Genomic DNA, 18,876 nt, shown 5'->3' on the forward strand with positions numbered 1-18,876 from the left:
CAGCACTCAGCTCAGACCCAGTCCCATTCAGCCTCCACACCAGAGCCCCTAACCTAAGCCTAGCTACCATGGACAGTTGGTCTTACACACTTACCCTGGAAAACACATTCATGACTTTGAAGAAATGTGTGTGTGTTTGCATGAAAGAGAGAGTTTGTGTGCTTTCAACCAGAGTACAGAAATGTTCATGTCATTAATTTTGCACACATCAAAGTAATATAAAATATTGCAGCAAAAGATAAAGGATAAAACTGTGTTCAAACCCAACGCAAAGCAAATTTTTCGCACGGCAAGATTGCATGTAAAGTCAATGCAAACACGTGGAATTTGCGCAATTCGCGTCAATCGCGTCTTATTTCGCTTCAGTTGAACATTTTCAACTCAAGTGAAATATGACGCTGTGTCGCCGAGAGTTTATCACTGTTGAGACGTCACTGACGTTTTAGAAGAAATGGAGGGCAAGAGTATTGTAGCTGTCTGTGGGCGTCCTCTGCTATAGACACTACTTCGTATTTGTTTATAGTAGTCATTTCAAACATGATTTACGCTGAAAAAATACGGTTGGTTTTGCGTTTGGTGTGAACACAGCATAAAGGTCTACAGTCTTTTGGTGGTCGTTGTCAAGGTATTGTCAAGATATTTACCAGACACATTGCAAAGCATTCGGGGTGTGTGGGGGAAGGTCTGGGGGTCTGGGGGGGGCCCCCAAGTCTGACTATGAAGAAGACTAAAGTCAGAGAGGGGATGGTCATGTGGAGGTTGATGAGGAACTCTGCTCTGCTCTGTTCTCAGCAGATATGTGTGATGGGTCACAGTTGAAAACATTTACCTAACGAAGATCTACACTGCTTTATGTCTTTGTGAATGAAAGTATCAGTTGTTTGGAATCATTGACGTTTGTAGGTGTGTGTGATGCATATATGTGGTGTTGGTGGTTGGGGATGGGGAGAACAGTCGTCATGGTCACGGGCTAGCGGCCTCACCAGCCCCCCCCCCCCTCTGAGGGGACACATGGTACTAAGCCCCCCAACAGCCAGCCACACCACAGGACCCCCTCTCACACCAGCCAGCCAGCCTGGCGCCCAGATGGAGGCTGCTCGCCACACACACACACAGGCGGGCACACACACACACACACACATACACACACAAACACACACTCATGCATACATGCAAGCAGACAAACACACACACACACATACACACACACACTCATGCATACATGCAAGCAGACAAACACACACACATACACACACAGACATTGACACAGACACACTGACAAAGACAAACACAAACACACATTCACACAAATACACGCACGTGCACACACTCAAAAGCATAAAACATGATCACTTCATGGAAATGTAATACAGTAAACAACAACTCAGTAAACAACTCTCTAACCACAAAAAAACTCCTCTCTCGGGGTAGCAAACACAGTGAATAAACATGCCCAGTCATCAGATTGTTCAGTGTGAAAGCATCAGCAGCTAAGATGAGCAAACTACTATGTCTAATCAGAGGGGAACATTCCCCCATGTGATCGACACGCACACATCAGATCAATATTTGGACATTCTGGAATGATCCCCGATAAGAAGCCAGTGTTAGAGAGTTTATTTACCCAGGGTTTGTAGATAATCACTTTCCACATGGTCAGCAGGGGGAGCGGGGTCTACTAGAACAGTGTCTGGTTGGTCTCTGCTGGTGGTCAAGAACCAGGATTCCCAGGCCCTATACTCCCCCTATCCTCCCTCCTATCCTATCCCCCCCCCCTCCTCCTCCCCCCTCCTCCCCCCCCTCCTCCTCCCCCTCCTCCTCCCCCTCCTCCTCCCCCTCCTCCCCTCCCTCCTCCCCCCCCCCTCCTCCTCCTCCTCCTCCTCCTCTGCCTGGTTAATGTTTACAGGTTTATTGAACTGCCTCTTCAGGCTAATGGAAGACTAACAACATGATTGTGATTAACACATCAAGCCTGGGCCTGGCCAGAGAACAATTTGGCTCCTCAATCTGCAAACTAAACAAGCCAGAGGTGCTCTGTGTTGTCACCCTCTGATTGACCCCTCTCTCCCCTCTCCCTCACCCTCATCCTCACTCCCAATCTCTCCCCCCTCTCTCCCCCTCTCTCCCTCACCCTAACCCTCCCCTCTCTCCCCCTCTCTCCCTCACCCTAACCCTCCCTCTCCCCTTCTCTCCCTCTCTCCCCTTCACCCTCCCCTCACCCTCTCTCCCCCTCACCCTCACTCACCCTCTCTCACCCTCTCTCCCTCACCCTAACCTCCCTCTCCCCTCTCTCCCTCACCCTAACCCTCCCTCTCCCCCTCTCTCCCTCACCCTAACCCTCCTCTCCCCCTCTCTCCCTCACCCTAACCCTCCTCTCCCCTCTCTCCTCACCCTAACCCTCCCTCTCTCCCCCTCTCTCCCTCACCCTAACCCTCCCTCTCTCCCCCTCTCTCCCTCTCTCTTCCCCTTCACCCTCACCCTCTTCTCCCCTCACCCTCTCTCACCCTCTCTCCCCCTCACTGATGCCAGGGTATCATGCCTCCCCTCCTTTTCTCTCTTTCTTTCTTTCTTTCTTTCTTCTCCAGCTCATCCTCCTCTTTCATCATATTATCTTCTTCTCTCTGACCTCTTTCTTTCAGGGATGGTAAATGTGCGTCACACTCCTACAAAAACAAGCCGTCAGAAGTCCATTTGAGACGAGGTGTGAAATCTGTCCACTCCCTCCTCTCTGCAGTCTCTCCTCCCCCGGCCTCTCTGCAGTCTCTCCTCCCCCAGCCTCTCTGCAGTCTCTCCTCCCCCAGCCTCTCTGCAGTCTCTCCTCCCCCAGCCTCTCTGCAGTCTCTCCTCCCCCAGCCTCTCTGCAGTCTCTCCTCCCCCAGAGGTTAGAGGTCCCCAGCTCACCCCAGCGCCTCTGTGACAGGACCCCCCGATTCTCAGCCCCTCACAGCCTGTTCAATAATAACAACCATAAAAATAACCAGCCAGAAGTTACGGCAGCTTTACCAAAGTATTTACAAGACAATCCCTAAGCCAACGGAGTAATGCAAGTGGGAACAGTGAAGAGTGAAATATGAATGTCAGGTTTTCATTAACTAAAAGACAGCCTGGAGGTGTACATGACCATCTCCTCTCTTGCCCTCCTCTCACTCTCTTTCTCTCTGTTCTCTCTGTTCACTGTTCTCTCTCTCCCTTTCTTTCTACCCAGCTCTCCCGAACCCCCTCCCTCCACACACACTCACACACTCACACACACACACACCACACACACACACGCACACACACTCCATCCCCCGCCAGCAGCCCCCACTCTCTTGGTGTGGTGTGAAGGACCGGGGAGGTACGTAGTGTGGCCAGTTGTTTGTTGTCACAGTCAATTATGGTGACGCACTGGAGCAGTGACAGCTCTCACTGGGTGGGAGAGGAGAGGGTCTCATAACCCGGGAGGAGGGAGGGAGGGAAGGAGAAGGGAGAAGGGAGAAGAAAGGAGGGAGTTGGGAGAGTAGAAAGAGAATGCAGGGAGGGGTAGTTAAAGTGAGCAGCCTCATCTACAGCCCATAGTGAGCAGTAGATGACTGGAGTGTCACTAAAACATTCCCACGTTTGATCTTTTGTGTTTGTGTAGATTGATCTCCCGGCCAGTTCAGAGATATTTCCTTAAAAACCCAAATCATTCACCGTATTTTGTCTTGAAGAGTGTTGAGAAGACTTCAGTCCAGTATTTCCCCTCCTGGTTTATAAATATGTTAACAAGCACTTGGTTAAAGTGGGTATGGTCTCTGCCCTCCTGCCCAGCCCAGGTTCTCCTGGAGAGAGGAGGTGTTGTAGACCAGGTTTTCCTGGAGAGAGGAGGTGCTGGAGACCAGGTTATCCTGGAGAGAGGAGGTGCTGTAGACCAGGTTCTCCTGGAGAAAGGAGGTGTTGTAGACCAGGTTCTCCTGGAGAAAGGAGGTGCTGTAGACCAGGTTCTCCTGGAGAGAGGAGGTACTGTAGACCAGGTTCTCCTGGAGAAAGGAGGTGTTGTAGACCAGGTTCTCCTGGAGAAAGGAGGTGCTGTAGACCAGGTTCTCCTGGAGAGAGGAGGTGCTGTAGACCAGGTTCTCCTGGAGAGAGGAGGTGCTGTAGACCAGGTTCTCCTGGAGAGAGGAGGTGCTGTAGACCAGGTTCTCCTGGAGAGAGGAGGTGCTGTAGCGGGCCACGCGTTGAGGGACAGGCCGTTCACAAGCTGCCGTTGTGCAACCGGCTAATTTACCAGCATGAGTGCGTAACGGCAGACAACAATGTAAATCTGTCAGTCTGGGCTCTGAAGGTATGCAAGCCACAACACGGAGCGGAGCGCCGAGCCAACCTGCTCACAATCCCTCCTCTGTTATCCTGTCAGAGCAGGAAACCTTGCTGCAGGAGCAGCTCAACACACACACACACACACAACCACACACACAACCACACACACAACCACACACACTCACACACATTCTCACACACGTTCACACACACACACAACCACACAGACACATATTCACACACACCAATGTAGAGTAGAGCAGAGGAGAGTTTATGACGTAATGAACACAAGGAGACGGGGTAGGGTGAGGTGTTGGGTAATGTATAAGGTGATGTGGTTTGAGTTTGTACTTTAGATACAATGTTTTTGCACTGTGTCTTTCAACACGAACAGTTCCTTGGCCTTAACCACTGTAAGACTCTTACAACTATGAACTAGTCCTGATTATCTGCTACACATACTGCATGGGTTAGGTTTGGGGTTAGGGTTGGGCACGTTTGTACATTGCTTTGGAAAAAGAAGTGTATGTTAATGTGGGGCTGATCATGAGCAGGGAATCGAGACCACAGGCATGCCAAGGTCAGGCCTTTAAACTGCTGGTTTGGGGCGAGGGGTGATTTAGGTGCTGGGGGGAAGGGGAGGTGTTGAGCGCTATGCTGTTAATGACAGCAGGACACAGTGCAGAGTCTCTAGCCTGGGCTGGGGGGGAAGGGGAGGGGGTCAAAGGTGAGACAGCACATTTACTGACCCTGTGATTTATTCCCTGCCCCCCCCACTATAAACACAAGGAGAGCAGTGCATGATGGGAAAGCAGTGAACCTCCAGCTCTGTCCTCTTGTTGTTCCAGATTCCAGAAGGTTCTGTGAGCCATTCGGATATGCAGGGAACTTACTGACACGTAAGCAACCAGCATAAGTTGTCTTAGAGGTTAACTTTTGTTAACAGGAAGTACTTGGTCTGACTTTCCGCTGGGCCTGTAAACAGGAAGTACTTGGGCCTAACTTTCCGCTGGGCCTGTAAACAGGAAGTACTTGGGCCTGACTTTACGCTGGGCCTGTAAACAGGAAGTACTTGGGCCTGACTTTACGCTGGGCCTGTAAACAGGAAGTACTTGGGCCTGACTTTACGCTGAGCCTGTAAACAGGAAGTACTTGGGCCTAACTTTCCGCTGGGCCTGTAAACAGGAAGTACTTGGGCCTGACTTTACGCTGGGCCTGTAAACAGGAAGTACTTGGGCCTGACTTTACGCTGGGCCTGTAAACAGGAAGTACTTGGGCCTGACTTTACGCTGGGCCTGTAAACAGGAAGTACTTGGGCCTGACTTTACGCTGAGCCTGTAAACAGGAAGTACTTGGGCCTGACTTTACGCTGGGCCTGTAAACAGGAAGTACTTGGCCTGGCTGCGAGGGTGAGCTAACCAGACCCGGTGCTGTGACTCAGCAGCCAAGTCTGAACAATGTTTAACTGTTCTTCCTGCTGCTCCAGACAGAATGACTCTGCAGACCACCAGAGTCAGCACTAATGGATAACCTCCACCACACTCCACTGTGAGATATCACCACTGCAGTTAGCATCAAGCTCTGTGTCACTGCTGGCTATTGAATTTGTGGGACATGACTTTACACTCCAGTATAGGACAGGCAGAACTCAAGTTTGGGGAGGAATCTGCATAACTCTGCTGACAGGATCATCTTCACTGCAAAACAAGCAGATCCTTTTACGTATGGCACTGGACTATAACCACATTCAAATAATTCACATCTGAAAACAACAGGGTGTTTTGCTCACTAATGTTGGTTTCTGGGTCATCTCTGTTGGAACTGAATAACATTCAGTGTCTAAAGAGGAGCCAAGCTATCTATGCCAAGTTCACTGTCAGGGCGTGGATTGTCAAACCATTAAAAACCACCATATAAAGGCTGCCTAACTCCAGCTGGAGCCAGCAGCTAGCAGCTCTGATAATCATAGCAGTGATACTGTCCTTGTGGGATTCCAAACACACTATGCTTCTGCAAGCAGCACCCTGAGGTCTAGAGACCCCCACTTCTCCTCTCCCCTCTATGTGAGCATTGGGAACGACCCTTCACAACTCGGAAATGTCTGCTTCCCTTTCCATCTTCTAACCTCCTTCTGAGAGGAGTGTCTGTTTGTAAACTCAGACAGAATACAATTAGACTGGTATCAGGTGAGGATGAGCAGCACATGGTGGCTGGCGAATGGGAATCAGTTTTACGGCCCCTCAGGAAGGAGAGGTAGCTGCCTGTTGTTGATTAGCTCACTTCAGCAGCTCCTCTTTAGCATAGCAGCACAGTTTCCTCTCTGATGATGGAGAGGGAGAGCTCATGTATTGACTAAAACCCTCCAAGCATAGTTACTATGCTAGTAGTGTAGCCGGTGTGTGGTGAAACTCACTCCTCAAGTATGTAAAAGCCACCCGCGTCAACGAATTTCTAGCTTTTCGTTGGCGTAGTTGGTAGTGGCAGCGCTTGGGAAGTCAGAGGTGGTCGGTTCGACTCCTGGTCGGAGTGAACAGTGGCCCGTATACCTCTGACGGAGCTTGCAAGACCACGTCTGTTATAGTAGCATAGCATAGGTTCTGCAATTCCTATTTATAACCTTTAAAAACTATTATGGGATAGTAAGAGTTGTCAGAGTTATCGCTTCTTCCATCCCCCACTGGCAGGAGGGGGGGTAAAAGATGTGGGAGAGAGGGAGGACAACAGCAGGCTGCGTAGTCTCCCCTGCTCTGCTGCCTGGAGCACTGCTGGGCAGAAGCTAAGCGTGATGAGGTTTCTCCTGGGCTGTAAACCAAGATGGGAGAAGACTTGAACGTCCCTCCCCCATCTCTCACTCTCCCTTCCTCTGTTTCAACCCTGCTGCCACCTCTCCTCGCTGATGGCTTCACTGCTGGAGACAAACTGATGAAGCAAGAGAGAGCCATTCACACCCCCTTGCCTTTCACAAAAGGCCTTATTAGTTGCCCTCTTTAGAAAGAGTAGGAGAAGCCCCCTCCCTGGACTTCCATACTGGAAGAGAGAGAAAAAAGTTAGGGGAGATTAGCCTCTCTACCTCTCTCCCTCTGTTCCACTGCTCTCTCTTTCAGAGCCCTTTAGAAGCCCAGAGCCAATGAGAGAGACAGCTTGGAGTGGACTGCAGGGGCCCGCTGCTGAGAAGAGCCTGGGGCCATTGTAGTCAGGATCCCAGGAATGATCTTAACATTCACAGTCAGAGTCTGAGAGTCTACTGGGAGGGATCAACACATGTTTTCTTGAATCCTTATATTTGCTCATCTGCAGTAACAACTGCTGTTCAGAGTGACTTACAGTAATTTGGTGTAGGTACAAGAAATGTTGGCTAAAGTGAATTTGGTAGGCAAATGCTCAGAAGCTAGTTGATCCCAAATATGAATTAGTAAAATACCTCCTACTATGCGCTTATCGGTGTAACATTGCTTCTGTCCACAGGGCGGCGTTGTTACTGCGGGTTGCTAGTGGCCGAAAGGGAGAGGAGGACTATACACGCATGGGCCAAGTTTGTAGTGAGCGCCGTATGTTGAGCCGTCTCCGCGGGCGTACGGAGCAAGGCTCGTCATTTCTTTGAGGCAGAAGCGTACAACGGGGGACACTGAGTTTTGATTGGCGGAGGAAGGCAGAGCCAAAATCACTCTCGCCAGGAAACGGGTCGAATTTCAGGGGGGAGTGACACCCACTAGAGTGAGGGAGGGGGGCAGTGTGTGGGGACGTAAGGAGGAGAAAAAAATCTAGCTAGTAAACCTGACAAAGCGTCTGAGAACACAACTAGGATTGTCGGGGGAGAAGACGCCGAGCCGCGAGGGACCGTATATTGATGGATTCTATGTTCTTGGATAGTAGATCGGCGTTCATTTCCGCGCTCTAGTTCTCACACGTTGTGAGATTTGCATTTACAGTGCACTACTTTAGAACACTGACATAAATGCCTCTAAAAGAAACTTGCTGAGGAAGTGAAGTTTCGGGAACCTATGTTTTTCTGTCTGTTTTTGGAGGATATATGCATTGAAACGCGGATTTCTTCAAGTGCAGTGGACTACTAAATATTTTGGAATACATGAAACAATTTTTTTCTGTGATTTGAGTCGGTTCTTTTGGGTTCTGCTGCTTTAAGATTTGCATTTTTTGGTGCAGTGAGGAGTAAGAGCTACACATTCCTCTCTCGTTCCGGCCCGTGCATTCGGCTCTCTGCATGCAAACAGGAGATCTTCAACACTTTAGTCCGTCTTGGTGAGTATTTCAGAGTACTTTCCAACCCGCAGAATGTGTGAATATGTCGCGTAACGTCATGGCTTGGCTACCCTCGACCCTCTGACAGTCTGATCCAGATGCAGACCAGTCACCGCGCATCTCCCGTCATGTCTGGGAAAGTTGAGCTGGTAGCTTATCTTAACGTTGCTGTAGTTTTACAGATTTTCCTCAATTTTTTGTAAATAAAAAGAAAGAAAAAAAGCCAATCCTAGGCCTAAAATACGGACTTATTGTAAGAAGCATCAATGTAGGCCTTTACTTTTTCGACCCACAGTATTTCTTCGACGTGTAGATTCTTTGATTGTATTTTGTATGAGTAAAATAAGGCTACAAATTATGTATATTGAGCAAATCATAATTCAAGCAGACGAAAAAACGTATCACAGTATGCGCGCGGATATTTTCTTCTGGAGATTATAGATTACATTGTAAGCAAGTTTCAGTCTTTAAAACATTGAAATGCATTCCCCTGGCTGCATCATTCACTGTACTCTCCTTAACAACTATTAACGTAATTTTCTTGTAAAATTTTCCCATTGCCTTTATGGTGCCGATAATGTCAATTAATAATTTCTTGTTTAATTGTTTACGTTAGCCTACATTAATGGTGCCAATTATCCTGTGACCACAGTTGTTATTTCACTGCATTAAGATGGACCTCTAAATCACTGAGCGCTCTAAATGAGCCTTCATTGTAAAAAAAAAAAAAAAAAAACTGATTTGAATTTCAATAGGAATTCAATCAGTGCCAAGAAATTTCATTCAGAAGCCCTGGTTTAAAGGGGGGATATGGAAACTTGTGGACGTGCATAATGCTCCAATCCCTCAGGGATCCAAACCTGTTCGCCACCTAACTGCAGCATCCAGAATACTTAATGAAACGTTTACAACCCAAGATATGTTATGTAATGAAACAAACGTGCACTACACAAATGAAAAACTCCGTAAAGCCGAGGTAGGCTGTAACTGTAGCCTTTTGTTTAACCTTGCTTGCTGTCTACATCTATTGTATATAAATATAATATTTGAGTCTTCGATGTGTCCCTCGATTTAACCAGGTTAACCAGGTTACTACAACCTTTAGTTGGCCAAGACCCTAGTTCTCCACGCTGTCTCCAGCACGTGCATAAATCTGGCCTCAGTGATGTGATGCGCTTGTTCGGTCTTATTTGTGGCCCACGATCGGTTTTCTCCAGGGTCACTAGAGATGAAACGGAGCCTCTTGACACCTTGGCGGTTTGCTCCCGTCACATGACATGCATCTTTCGGGGTAAACTAATCAATATCTCGCAGCTGGAACAGAAGGCGCTCGAGGAAGCGTGACTTGGGTGCCGGTGCAGCAAGCTTCAACCCTCCCGAGACTCTTCAACCGGATTGAACCGCAGATGTCTAGCCAATACACTGGCGCAATCCTTAATGTCTTGTACTGAACGTGCTATTTAACGGTTTCCATTGATAAAATATTAATCTAAATTAATCGAAAGCAACAGGATTGATTAATCTGTTGTGCACTGGAAAAGTGGGAAAAATATAGGCCGACCGGGTAAACTGTTCAAAAAAGTGGTGTTAAGGTGTAATCTGTAATGTATCAGAAATATGATAGACTATATAATATACGTTGACTTTTTAAGAATTATCAGGTTTTCTCAAATAAGATGCTGGTAGCCATATGCGGAATCTAAATTAAAATAAAATTCAAGTTATAAAATAAAAGTAAAAAAAAAAAAAAAAAATAAAACAATTTTGGTTCTCATTGTAATTACGCAATTTAGCCTATAGTTGCATATACAAATAATTACTAAAAGTATTCTCAGCACGCCGTTTAGTCACTGGTCCTTCAGTGGAGTACATTGTTACAGGGAACAGCTGTCACAGTAATTAGGGGACAGTAGTTCAGAATGAAAGGTAGGTAGCTGTATTGTAGTTGACTGTGTGTGCGTGTATTGTAGTTGTGTGTTGAGTGTGTAGTTGTGTGTTGAGTGTGTAGTTGTGTGTTGAGAGTGCATCAGAGTTTCGGTATGTCTGTGGCGAGGCTCGTTCGACAGCATTTCGAGAAACGATCTCCTGCTTTCTAACACTCTCTCGCTCTTTTTCTTTCTCCTTTCGTATACAGAATATATATATATATATATATATATATATATATATATATATATATATATACACCTCTCTCTCTTTTGTTTCTCTTTTATCTCTGTCACTTATTATTCTGTATTGGTGAAGTGAGAGGATGCCAGCACAATGTTTATCAGAGGGTTATTGTACAGATTTTGTGTGGGTTGACATCATAACATTATTTATCAAGTAATTAATTAATGTTTCTCCATTTTCCTCACCACATGCTTGCCCAACTGTCCTTCATACTAACCCTGGTCTCCTTCATCCTTTCATCCCAACTCTCCTGTCTTCCCTCTCCTCTCCTCTGCCCTGCAGCCCAGGTGATTGCTGGGACTTCCAGTGGGTGACAGGCCAGACAGCCTGCAGTTGATGGTTGGGTGGAGCCCCTCAGATGGGATCCTTGTCCAGGGGGAGGCGAAGGAGGGGGGCATGGCTGGACCTGCGCCCCAGTAAAGGCATGGCCTCGTGGGCCTGGCTTCTTGCAGCTGTCCTGCTGTCGCTGCTGACAGCCACCCTGGCCAGACCTCCGTTCACTGCTACAGAGGAGGAGGAGGAGGGGGGGGCCACGACGGAGCCTGAAGGTACGACCCTGGGGGGGGGGGGGGGGAGGAGGAGAGACCCTGTTTGACTTGTTGACCTGACCAAAGAGTGGTGGAGTTGTAAAGGGTAGGTTGGAGTGGTGGCTTGTGGTTGGGTAGATCTGGCTGAAATAATTCCACAGAAAACAAGTAGTTGAGGCTACGTTTTGGGGGGAAAGAAAAGGAAAAAAATAAACTCACCTTTGGTATGTCCAAAATATTTACCACATGGCACACAGCTTAGTCTCAGTCATTTCCTGGCAAGTTAGCTCTGTCAGAGGCAGGGCTGTGATACCTGTGTGTGTGTGTGTGTGTGTGGTAGAAGATGAGGAGGAGTGCGTAATGTGGCTGGGACTGTGTTTTCACAGGCATTTTTCTCGTGCCCTGCTGCCCCAGAAAGAGAGAGATAAAAGAGAGATTAAATGAGGAGAACAGAGACAAAAAGAGAGAGGGAGATAGAAAGAGAGACAGACAGAGAGGGAGATAGAAAAAGAGAGAGAGATAGGAGGCGAGAAAGAGTGTGTATGGTGGCACATGGGGTTTTTGAACTCTGCTTATAGTTTACACCTGCCTAGCATGTCAAAACCTTTTTAGGTGTTTCTAAAGGTTGAGGAAAATATTTTCTTTATTTCTCTCTGTGATGTTTAGCTGTTCAGTGTCTCATTGTCTCAGCTGAGACTATAACGGAGGAGTGATTTCAGAAGGAAACATTTTCTTCCTTTTAATTGTTTTTTGTTCCATCAAACCCTGGGACATTGTTTAGGTTTTTAGGCCTAGCTTCTTAGTTCTGGCAAGTAGTAACACTTTCAGGGGCTATTTTGAAATGAATTTGAAACTGCTGGAAAAAGGTTAAAACACCTTCTAAAAGCTTCTGTCCCCCTGATGGACACGTACGTAGCCAGCAGCGTGTTTATCTGTTGTGGGGACATCTGTCCAAGTGTCATCCTAGTCTGGGCTCTGAGGTCATTAGTGTTGTTGTGATGGATACTACATCACATCCCTCTGTCTTTGTTCCACACTGTAATCAATCTGGAAAACCAAACGCTTCCACCTCCACCCAACCTCCACCTCCACCTCCACCACCCAACCTCCACCACCACCCAACCTCCACCACCCAACCTCCACCTCCACCCAACCTCCACCACCCAACCTCCACCTCCACACAACCTCCACCACCCAACCTCCACCACCCAACCTCCACCTCCACACAACCTCCACCACCCAACCTCCACCACCCAACCTCCACCTCCACCCAACCTCCACCTCCACCCAACCTCCACACAACCTCCACCACCCAACCTCCACCTCCACCCAACCTCCACCTCCACCCAACCTCCACCTCCTCCACCCAACCTCCACCTCCACCCAACCTCCACCACCCAACCTCCACCTCCACCCAACCTCCACCACCCAACCTCCACCTCCACCCAACCTCCACCACCCAACCTCCACCTCCACCCAACCTCCACCACCCAACCTCCACCCAACCTCCACCTCCCCCACCCAACCTCCACTTCCACACACTCTCACCTCCACTCCCCACCCCACCTCCACACACTCTCACCTCCACCCACCTTCACACACTCTCACCTCCACCCCCCACCCCACCTCCACACACTCTCACCTCCACCCCCCACCCCCACCTCCACACAGTCTCATCCCCCCACCTTCACCCATAAGAGGATTTGCAGATATTTGACTTCAGATAGGAGATTAGGGAGACTGAAGTCTGGAAGTCATGTGACTGAGGATTAAGTGGCTGGACCTGGGTCACATGAGGAGGGCTGCATCACAACCTGCCCTCCGCTTTCCAACACACATGCACACACACACCAGACACACACACATGCACACACACACACACACACACAAGAGAAGGAGAGAGAGATGGAGGGAGAAGGAGAAAGAGAGGGAGAGGAAGAAGGAGAGAAATAGAGTGTGAGAGAGATTGTACAAGTTGTACAAGTTAGGTATTGTTGTCAGTCCAGCCTCCTGCCTGGTCTCTATGGTCTGCTGTGTTTACCTTGTCCAGTATCTAGATTGGCCCTGTGATTAAAATACCCTGTGTGTGAACTGTGATACACCACTGGAGCTGAACAGAGGTGTCTGTGTGTGAACTGTAATACACCACTGGAGCTGAACAGAGGTGTCTGTGTGTGAACTGTGATACATTACATTACATTTTACATTTAGTCATTTAGCAGACGCTCTTATCCAGAGCGACTTACAGTAAGTACAGGGACATTCCCCCGAAGTGCCTTGCCCAAGGACACAACGTCAGTTGGCATGACCGGGAATCGAACTGGCAACCTTCGGATTACTAGCCCGATTCCCTCACCGCTCAGCCACCTGACTCCCCATACACCACTGATACACCACTGGAGCTGAACAGAGGTGTCTGTGTGTGAACTGTGATACACCATTGTGTGCCTGGGTCCTGCAATGGGCTCTTGTGAGTTGATGTGCACTGTGAACTATGTGTCAGAGGAACTGACAACACAGACACAAAGAAGGCAAGCTAACTATGGGCTAGCTGGAGCCAAACTGCTCCAACTGGTCAGGTCAGTAGAGCAAACGTGAACAGAGAGACACACTGTTCAATAGTCTCGCTCAGGTGTTTTCTAACAAGATAAATAGATCGAAAGACAATTAGGATGGACAAATCCACCTTGTGTTACTGGATGGCAGGGTGTGTGGGCGAGGCTGGAGGCTGGGGGTGTGTGGGCGAGGCTGGAGGCTGGGGGTGTGTGGGCGAGGCTGGAGGCTGAGGGTGTGTGGGCGAGGCTGGGGGTGTGTGGGTGAGGCTGGAGGCTGGGGGTGTGTGGGCGAGGCTGGAGGCTGAGGGTGTGTGGGCGAGGCTGGAGGCTGAGGGTGTGTGGGTGAGGCTGGAGGCTGGGGGTGTGTGGGCGAGGCTGGAGGCTGGGGTTCTTCTGGGATCTCTACAGGATCAGGGTTGTAAAAGTATAAAAGTGTCAGACTGCAGCTGGCTTGTTAATGACAGTGTTTGTGTGTTGTGTGTGGCTTAGTGGCAATGAAACTGAACTCTCCCACTGAATAAACGGTGTGTGTCTGGCGCAGTGGGCAGTTAGCCTGCATTATACACGAAGGTTATATATACTAGCCACTAACGTTAACCAGCGTTACACATGGAGGTTGTATATACTAGCCTCTAGGGTTAGCCATAGCCCTGAGGTGTGCTGGAGGTGTGACCTGCTGTTTGCTTTGGCTGCAAAACCCAGGACACACCTTGTTCCCCCTCTGCTCCTCCTGCAGGATCTTCTCCTGCAGGACAGGATCTTCTCCTGCAGGACAGGATCTTCTCCTGCAGGATCTTCTCCTACAGGACAGGATCTTCTCCTGCAGGATCTTCTCCTACAGGACAGGATCTTCTCCTGCAGGATCTTCTCCTACAGGACAGGAGTCCTGGAAGGAGCAGGCAGGACTGGAACCGGGAAGTTTGAAATGTTCAGGTTTTCAGTGCTGGCTGCAGCAGCAATTGTGGTGCCCTGAGGTCTGAGGGGGTAGCTGCCCCCCACTGACCCCCCCAGCTCTGACGTCACAAGAACCAGGGGACCAGAGGATGACTGTGTGTGACTAGTGGGGTGGCTGGACACAGGGCTGTTACCAAGGACACCACCGAGAGGCAGTTGGCAAAGCCGCCCTATTGTCATGACAATAAAGCTGTTTGGGATTTGAATTTGAAAGGGGAAGCATGAGAATGGAGAGAGAGACAATAAGGAAGAGTCCTGGGATTTGACTGTGAGGAAGAGAGGGAAGAGGACAGTGAGAAGATAAAAGAAGAGAAAGGATATGAGGAAAGGGATGATAGGGTTGGAGTTAGCATGTATAATGAGCTGTAGCTGTGTGTGTGGGTGAGTTGGGGCGGGGGTCATTGTAAATGTGTGTACTTATGGATATTGGTTTTAACTATCAGTATTCCTCTTCCGTAACCTAACCTACAGAACAGGAGCTTCAGTTTAAAGCCAGGCTGGTATGATGGCTAGGAGTATCTCTCACGTGTTCCACTCCAGGAACACCTTCATGGGGCTCCCGGGGGAGACAGAGAGACAGACAGACAGACAGAGACAGACAGACAGACAGACAGACAGAGACAGACAGACAGAGACAGACAGACAGACAGACAGACCGAAGTTAGTGGTGTGAGAATTGGTTGCTGCTTCAGAGATCCTTATTACTCCAGACAGGATGGTGTGAATGTGGAGAGGAGAGACAAATAAAAGAGACAGGAAGGGAGAGAAAGAGAGACAAGGAGAGAGAGAGAGAGACAGAAGGAGAGAGAGAAAGAGAGAGAAGGAGAGCGAGAGGTGTGAGATTGATCCTGGCAAACTCTCATCTGATGGACACAACGATAATAACTGTCGCTGACGAGGAAGAGGAGGCAGGAAGGGCTGCAGAAAGAGAATGTCTCTCTCCCTCTCTCTCTCTTTCAGTCTGTGCGGAGTGAGAATTGAGAGAGGGAGAACTCAATATACGTAAGGAAGCCTGCAAGATAGGGAGTGAGGGAGGGCAGGCTGTTTGATTGGAACTGAGCGAGCTGTCTGACGAGGGGAGATGAGTCCCCCCTGCAGAGGGGGAGACAACACAGCCATGATGAGTTTCACCTCTTCACCTCACCATCCCACAGGGGCTGGGGGCTGGGGGCTGGTGTGTGTGTGCAGGTCCCCAAGGTTCCCATGAATAATCAGGCATGTTGGGGGTGTCAGCAGGGTGGGTCAGGGGCAGGGTCAGGTCAGCAGGTCAAGTGGGGAGGGGGAGGGTGATAGAGAGGAATGAGGGAGAAGAGGGGCAGTGAAGTAGAAGACACAGGAGACAGATGGACACAGAGGCAAAGAGCATCCAGAAGTATTGAGTGTGTGTATGTGGGTGTATGTGTGTGTTTGTGTGTAAGTGTGTATGTGTGTGTGTGCGCTCACCTGCCAGGGTTATCTTTAGTGCTCCATTGTGTGTGTATAGTGTATATTTAGTTTAGTTTAGTTATATATGTACATGTGTGTGTGTGACAGAGAGCTAGTGCCATGGTGTCATCCTCTCTCAGTCCATATCAGCTTTCCCTGCTGGGCCTCAGAACTAGTCTTCTCTCCTAGCTATGTTGACAGACAGAGAGAGGTAGAGTGTGTGTGTGTGAGAAATTCCAGGTGTTTCTTAGCCGGGGGGGGGGGCTCATATTGGGGCCCTATGTGGCTGTATCTGCTGTCTCCCTACAGGAGGCCTGGGCTGCATCAGCAGAGAAAGATCTCAGCTCAGTGTTAACAGGAAGCCCATCAGTAATGATGGCATGGAAGCACAGTCATGAGGGTTCCCTGATCTGAAATTGGAACACAGCTTCCCCCAGTCAACACTGCTACTCCTCCCAGGACCACCCACTCAGGCTGGGGGGAGCTGGGGGAGGGTGGAGGCTGGGTAGGATGGGGGTTGAGGGTGGGTGGGTTCTATATTTCCGGAGCGCTGGAAGTAAAGACTAGACCTGAACCTGTTTAGAAGCTGGACACAATCTGCCGGCTCCCTGCCAGTGGAATTACTTTCCCTTCCTGCTGAGGACTGGGGGTGGGAAAACGCGCACGCACACACACACACACACATAAAGGGGGAGGAATGTTTTTGGGAGAGGTGTGCGGAGGTACAGGAAAGGTTGGGAGCATTTCTCCCTCTCTAATTGTCCCTATGACCCTCACTGTGAGGGCCTCACATGACTGCAGGTTCCCTCCACTTCACTCCTCTCTCAGCTCCACCTCTTTCCTGAGTGAGAACACACACACACACATAGATTATCTGACACACACATGCAAATAGAAAGACACACACACATACACAACAGTTTTGTAAACTTTTTTGTTCGGCAATAAACAAAACTTGGACTGTCCCCAAACGTTTTTATAAGGTTTTGAGATATGCAGACTGAGCTTATCCAGAGAATCCTGAATGTATATGTGTGTGTGTGTATTTGTGTGTGTACTGTATGCATGTGTAAGTATGTATCCATGTGTGTGTATATGTGTTAGTGCAGTTGTGTGTGTGTGTATATTCCTGTGTCAGGGTCTGCGTGAGCCTGAGGGTGAGACTGGGCCTGGCTTCAATATATACTGCATGATCCAACATACTTTTATGGCATAGTTACAGTGTCTAAGTCAAAGTTGTTGCTGCATGTTCTGTCCTAACACCTGGACTTCCAGCCTCCAGGTTTGTTAGCTGGTACTGGACCTCCAGGTGTGGTAGCTGGTACTGGACCTCCAGGTGTGGTAGCTGGTCCTGGACCTCCAGGTGTGGTAGCTGGTACTGGACCTCTAGGTGTGGTAGCTGGTCCTGTTCTCCTGCTCCCTAGCCCTGCTCCTGGGCCATGTTGAGTACAGAGGAGCTGCAGATGATCTCAGATCTCAGAAAGACTTTGATGCTCTCTGGAGTTCAGAGGTTTGTCGCTTTGGCGTGTGGAGAGATTTTAAACCAGATTCTCTGTGGCTGTTTCAGAGAGAGAGACAGAGAGATACAGAGAGAGATACAGAGAGAGGTCAGACCACATTGAGGTCAAGGTTTTGCTGTCATAAACAAGGAAAAGAGAGAGAAGAGAAAGGTTCCCGCATAAAAGCTTCAGCTTTCAGAGCTTTCCTGGCTGCCTAACCTTCTGACAGACATAGTCTTTTTATTTAGTAGAGAACAGTTTTTCCTGCTGTCCTCACTCACACACACCCTGACTGGCTGTCTTGTGTGCTGAGAGGAGGGTGGGTCTTGTTCCCTGCCCTCCTCTGCTTGGGCTTAACTGCATGCTTCAGAAACAGGATCGTAAAACGAGACTTGATATCCGGAGAAGGGGCATATGTGGGGTGATTTGAAACTCTGGATTCATCAGTATTTACATTCGGTTTAACTTCTTTTTCTTTCAGTTGCTCTTGCTGCAGTTGAGTTCAGTGCATCCATGGGGTTATGTGGTGTTTTTTTATTTCTTACACTATTGCTTGTTTCTTTCCTCTCCCACCTTTCTTTCTGTCTCTCACTCCTTCTTCGCACCCTGTCACCCTTCCTCGCCCTCCTCCCTCCTTCGCTGCGCAGAACCTCCAACCAAATACCAGATCTCTAAGCCCACGCTCTGCTCGCTCCTGCCGGGGGAGGTGCTGAAGCTGAGCTGCCCTCTGCCCCAGGGCAGCATCACCTGGACCAAAGATGGCACCTCCCTGGGGGCCAACAACCGCACCCTGATAGAGCAGGCGGTGCTGCAGATCCGGGATGCCACGCCCCGGGACTCGGGGCTGTACGTGTGCAGCAGCGGCCTGCCTGGGGCCCCGGGCTCCGAGAGCCTTCAGCTCTGCTTCATAGTCAACATCACAGGTGAGTCAGGCCAGTGTAGGGCCAGGCTAGGCCCAGGCTAGGCCCAGGACAGGCTAGGCTCAGGGCAGGCTAGAACCAGGCTAGGCCCAGGCTAGGCCCAGGACAGGCTAGGCCCAGGGCAGGCTAGGCCCAAGACAGCAGGACAGGCTAGGCCCAGGACAGCAGGGCAGGCTAGGCCCAGCGCAGGCCAGGCCTAGGACAGCAGGACAGGCTAGGCCCAGGGCAGGCTAGGCCCAGGGCAGGCTAGGCCCAGGACAGGCTAGGCCCAGGGCAGGCTAGG

At 49.5% G+C, this 18,876-nt stretch overlaps 1 protein-coding gene and 1 long non-coding RNA gene across 4 annotated transcripts in view; one reads left to right on the top strand and one right to left on the bottom strand.

Annotated features, from left to right (window-relative positions):
* Positions 1-13,505, bottom strand: part of LOC134022707 (uncharacterized) — a 110,317-nt gene extending 96,812 nt beyond the window's left edge. The window contains exon 1 of the long non-coding RNA XR_009930673.1: positions 13,446-13,505. This is a non-coding gene — a long non-coding RNA (uncharacterized LOC134022707). The remainder of the gene's footprint in view (positions 1-13,445) is intronic.
* The window catches only part of fgfr2 (fibroblast growth factor receptor 2), a 57,615-nt gene continuing 46,431 nt past the window's right edge, over positions 7,693-18,876 (top strand). For 2 of the 3 annotated variants that reach the window (XM_062464448.1, XM_062464449.1), the window contains exon 1: positions 18,545-18,596. Coding sequence is in view for 1 of the 3 variants with exons in the window: in XM_062464450.1 (XP_062320434.1) it covers positions 11,072-11,261; positions 18,321-18,596 (466 nt within the window). In the remaining 2 variants the exon portion in view is untranslated. Of the gene's footprint in view, positions 8,542-10,995; positions 11,262-18,320; positions 18,597-18,876 lie in introns of those variants that run through there. The other variant, XM_062464450.1, reaches the window with a different exon arrangement.

The sequence above is a fragment of the Osmerus eperlanus genome, chromosome 6 (genome assembly GCF_963692335.1).
Source record: "Osmerus eperlanus chromosome 6, fOsmEpe2.1, whole genome shotgun sequence".
Lineage (NCBI taxonomy): Eukaryota > Metazoa > Chordata > Actinopteri > Osmeriformes > Osmeridae > Osmerus > Osmerus eperlanus.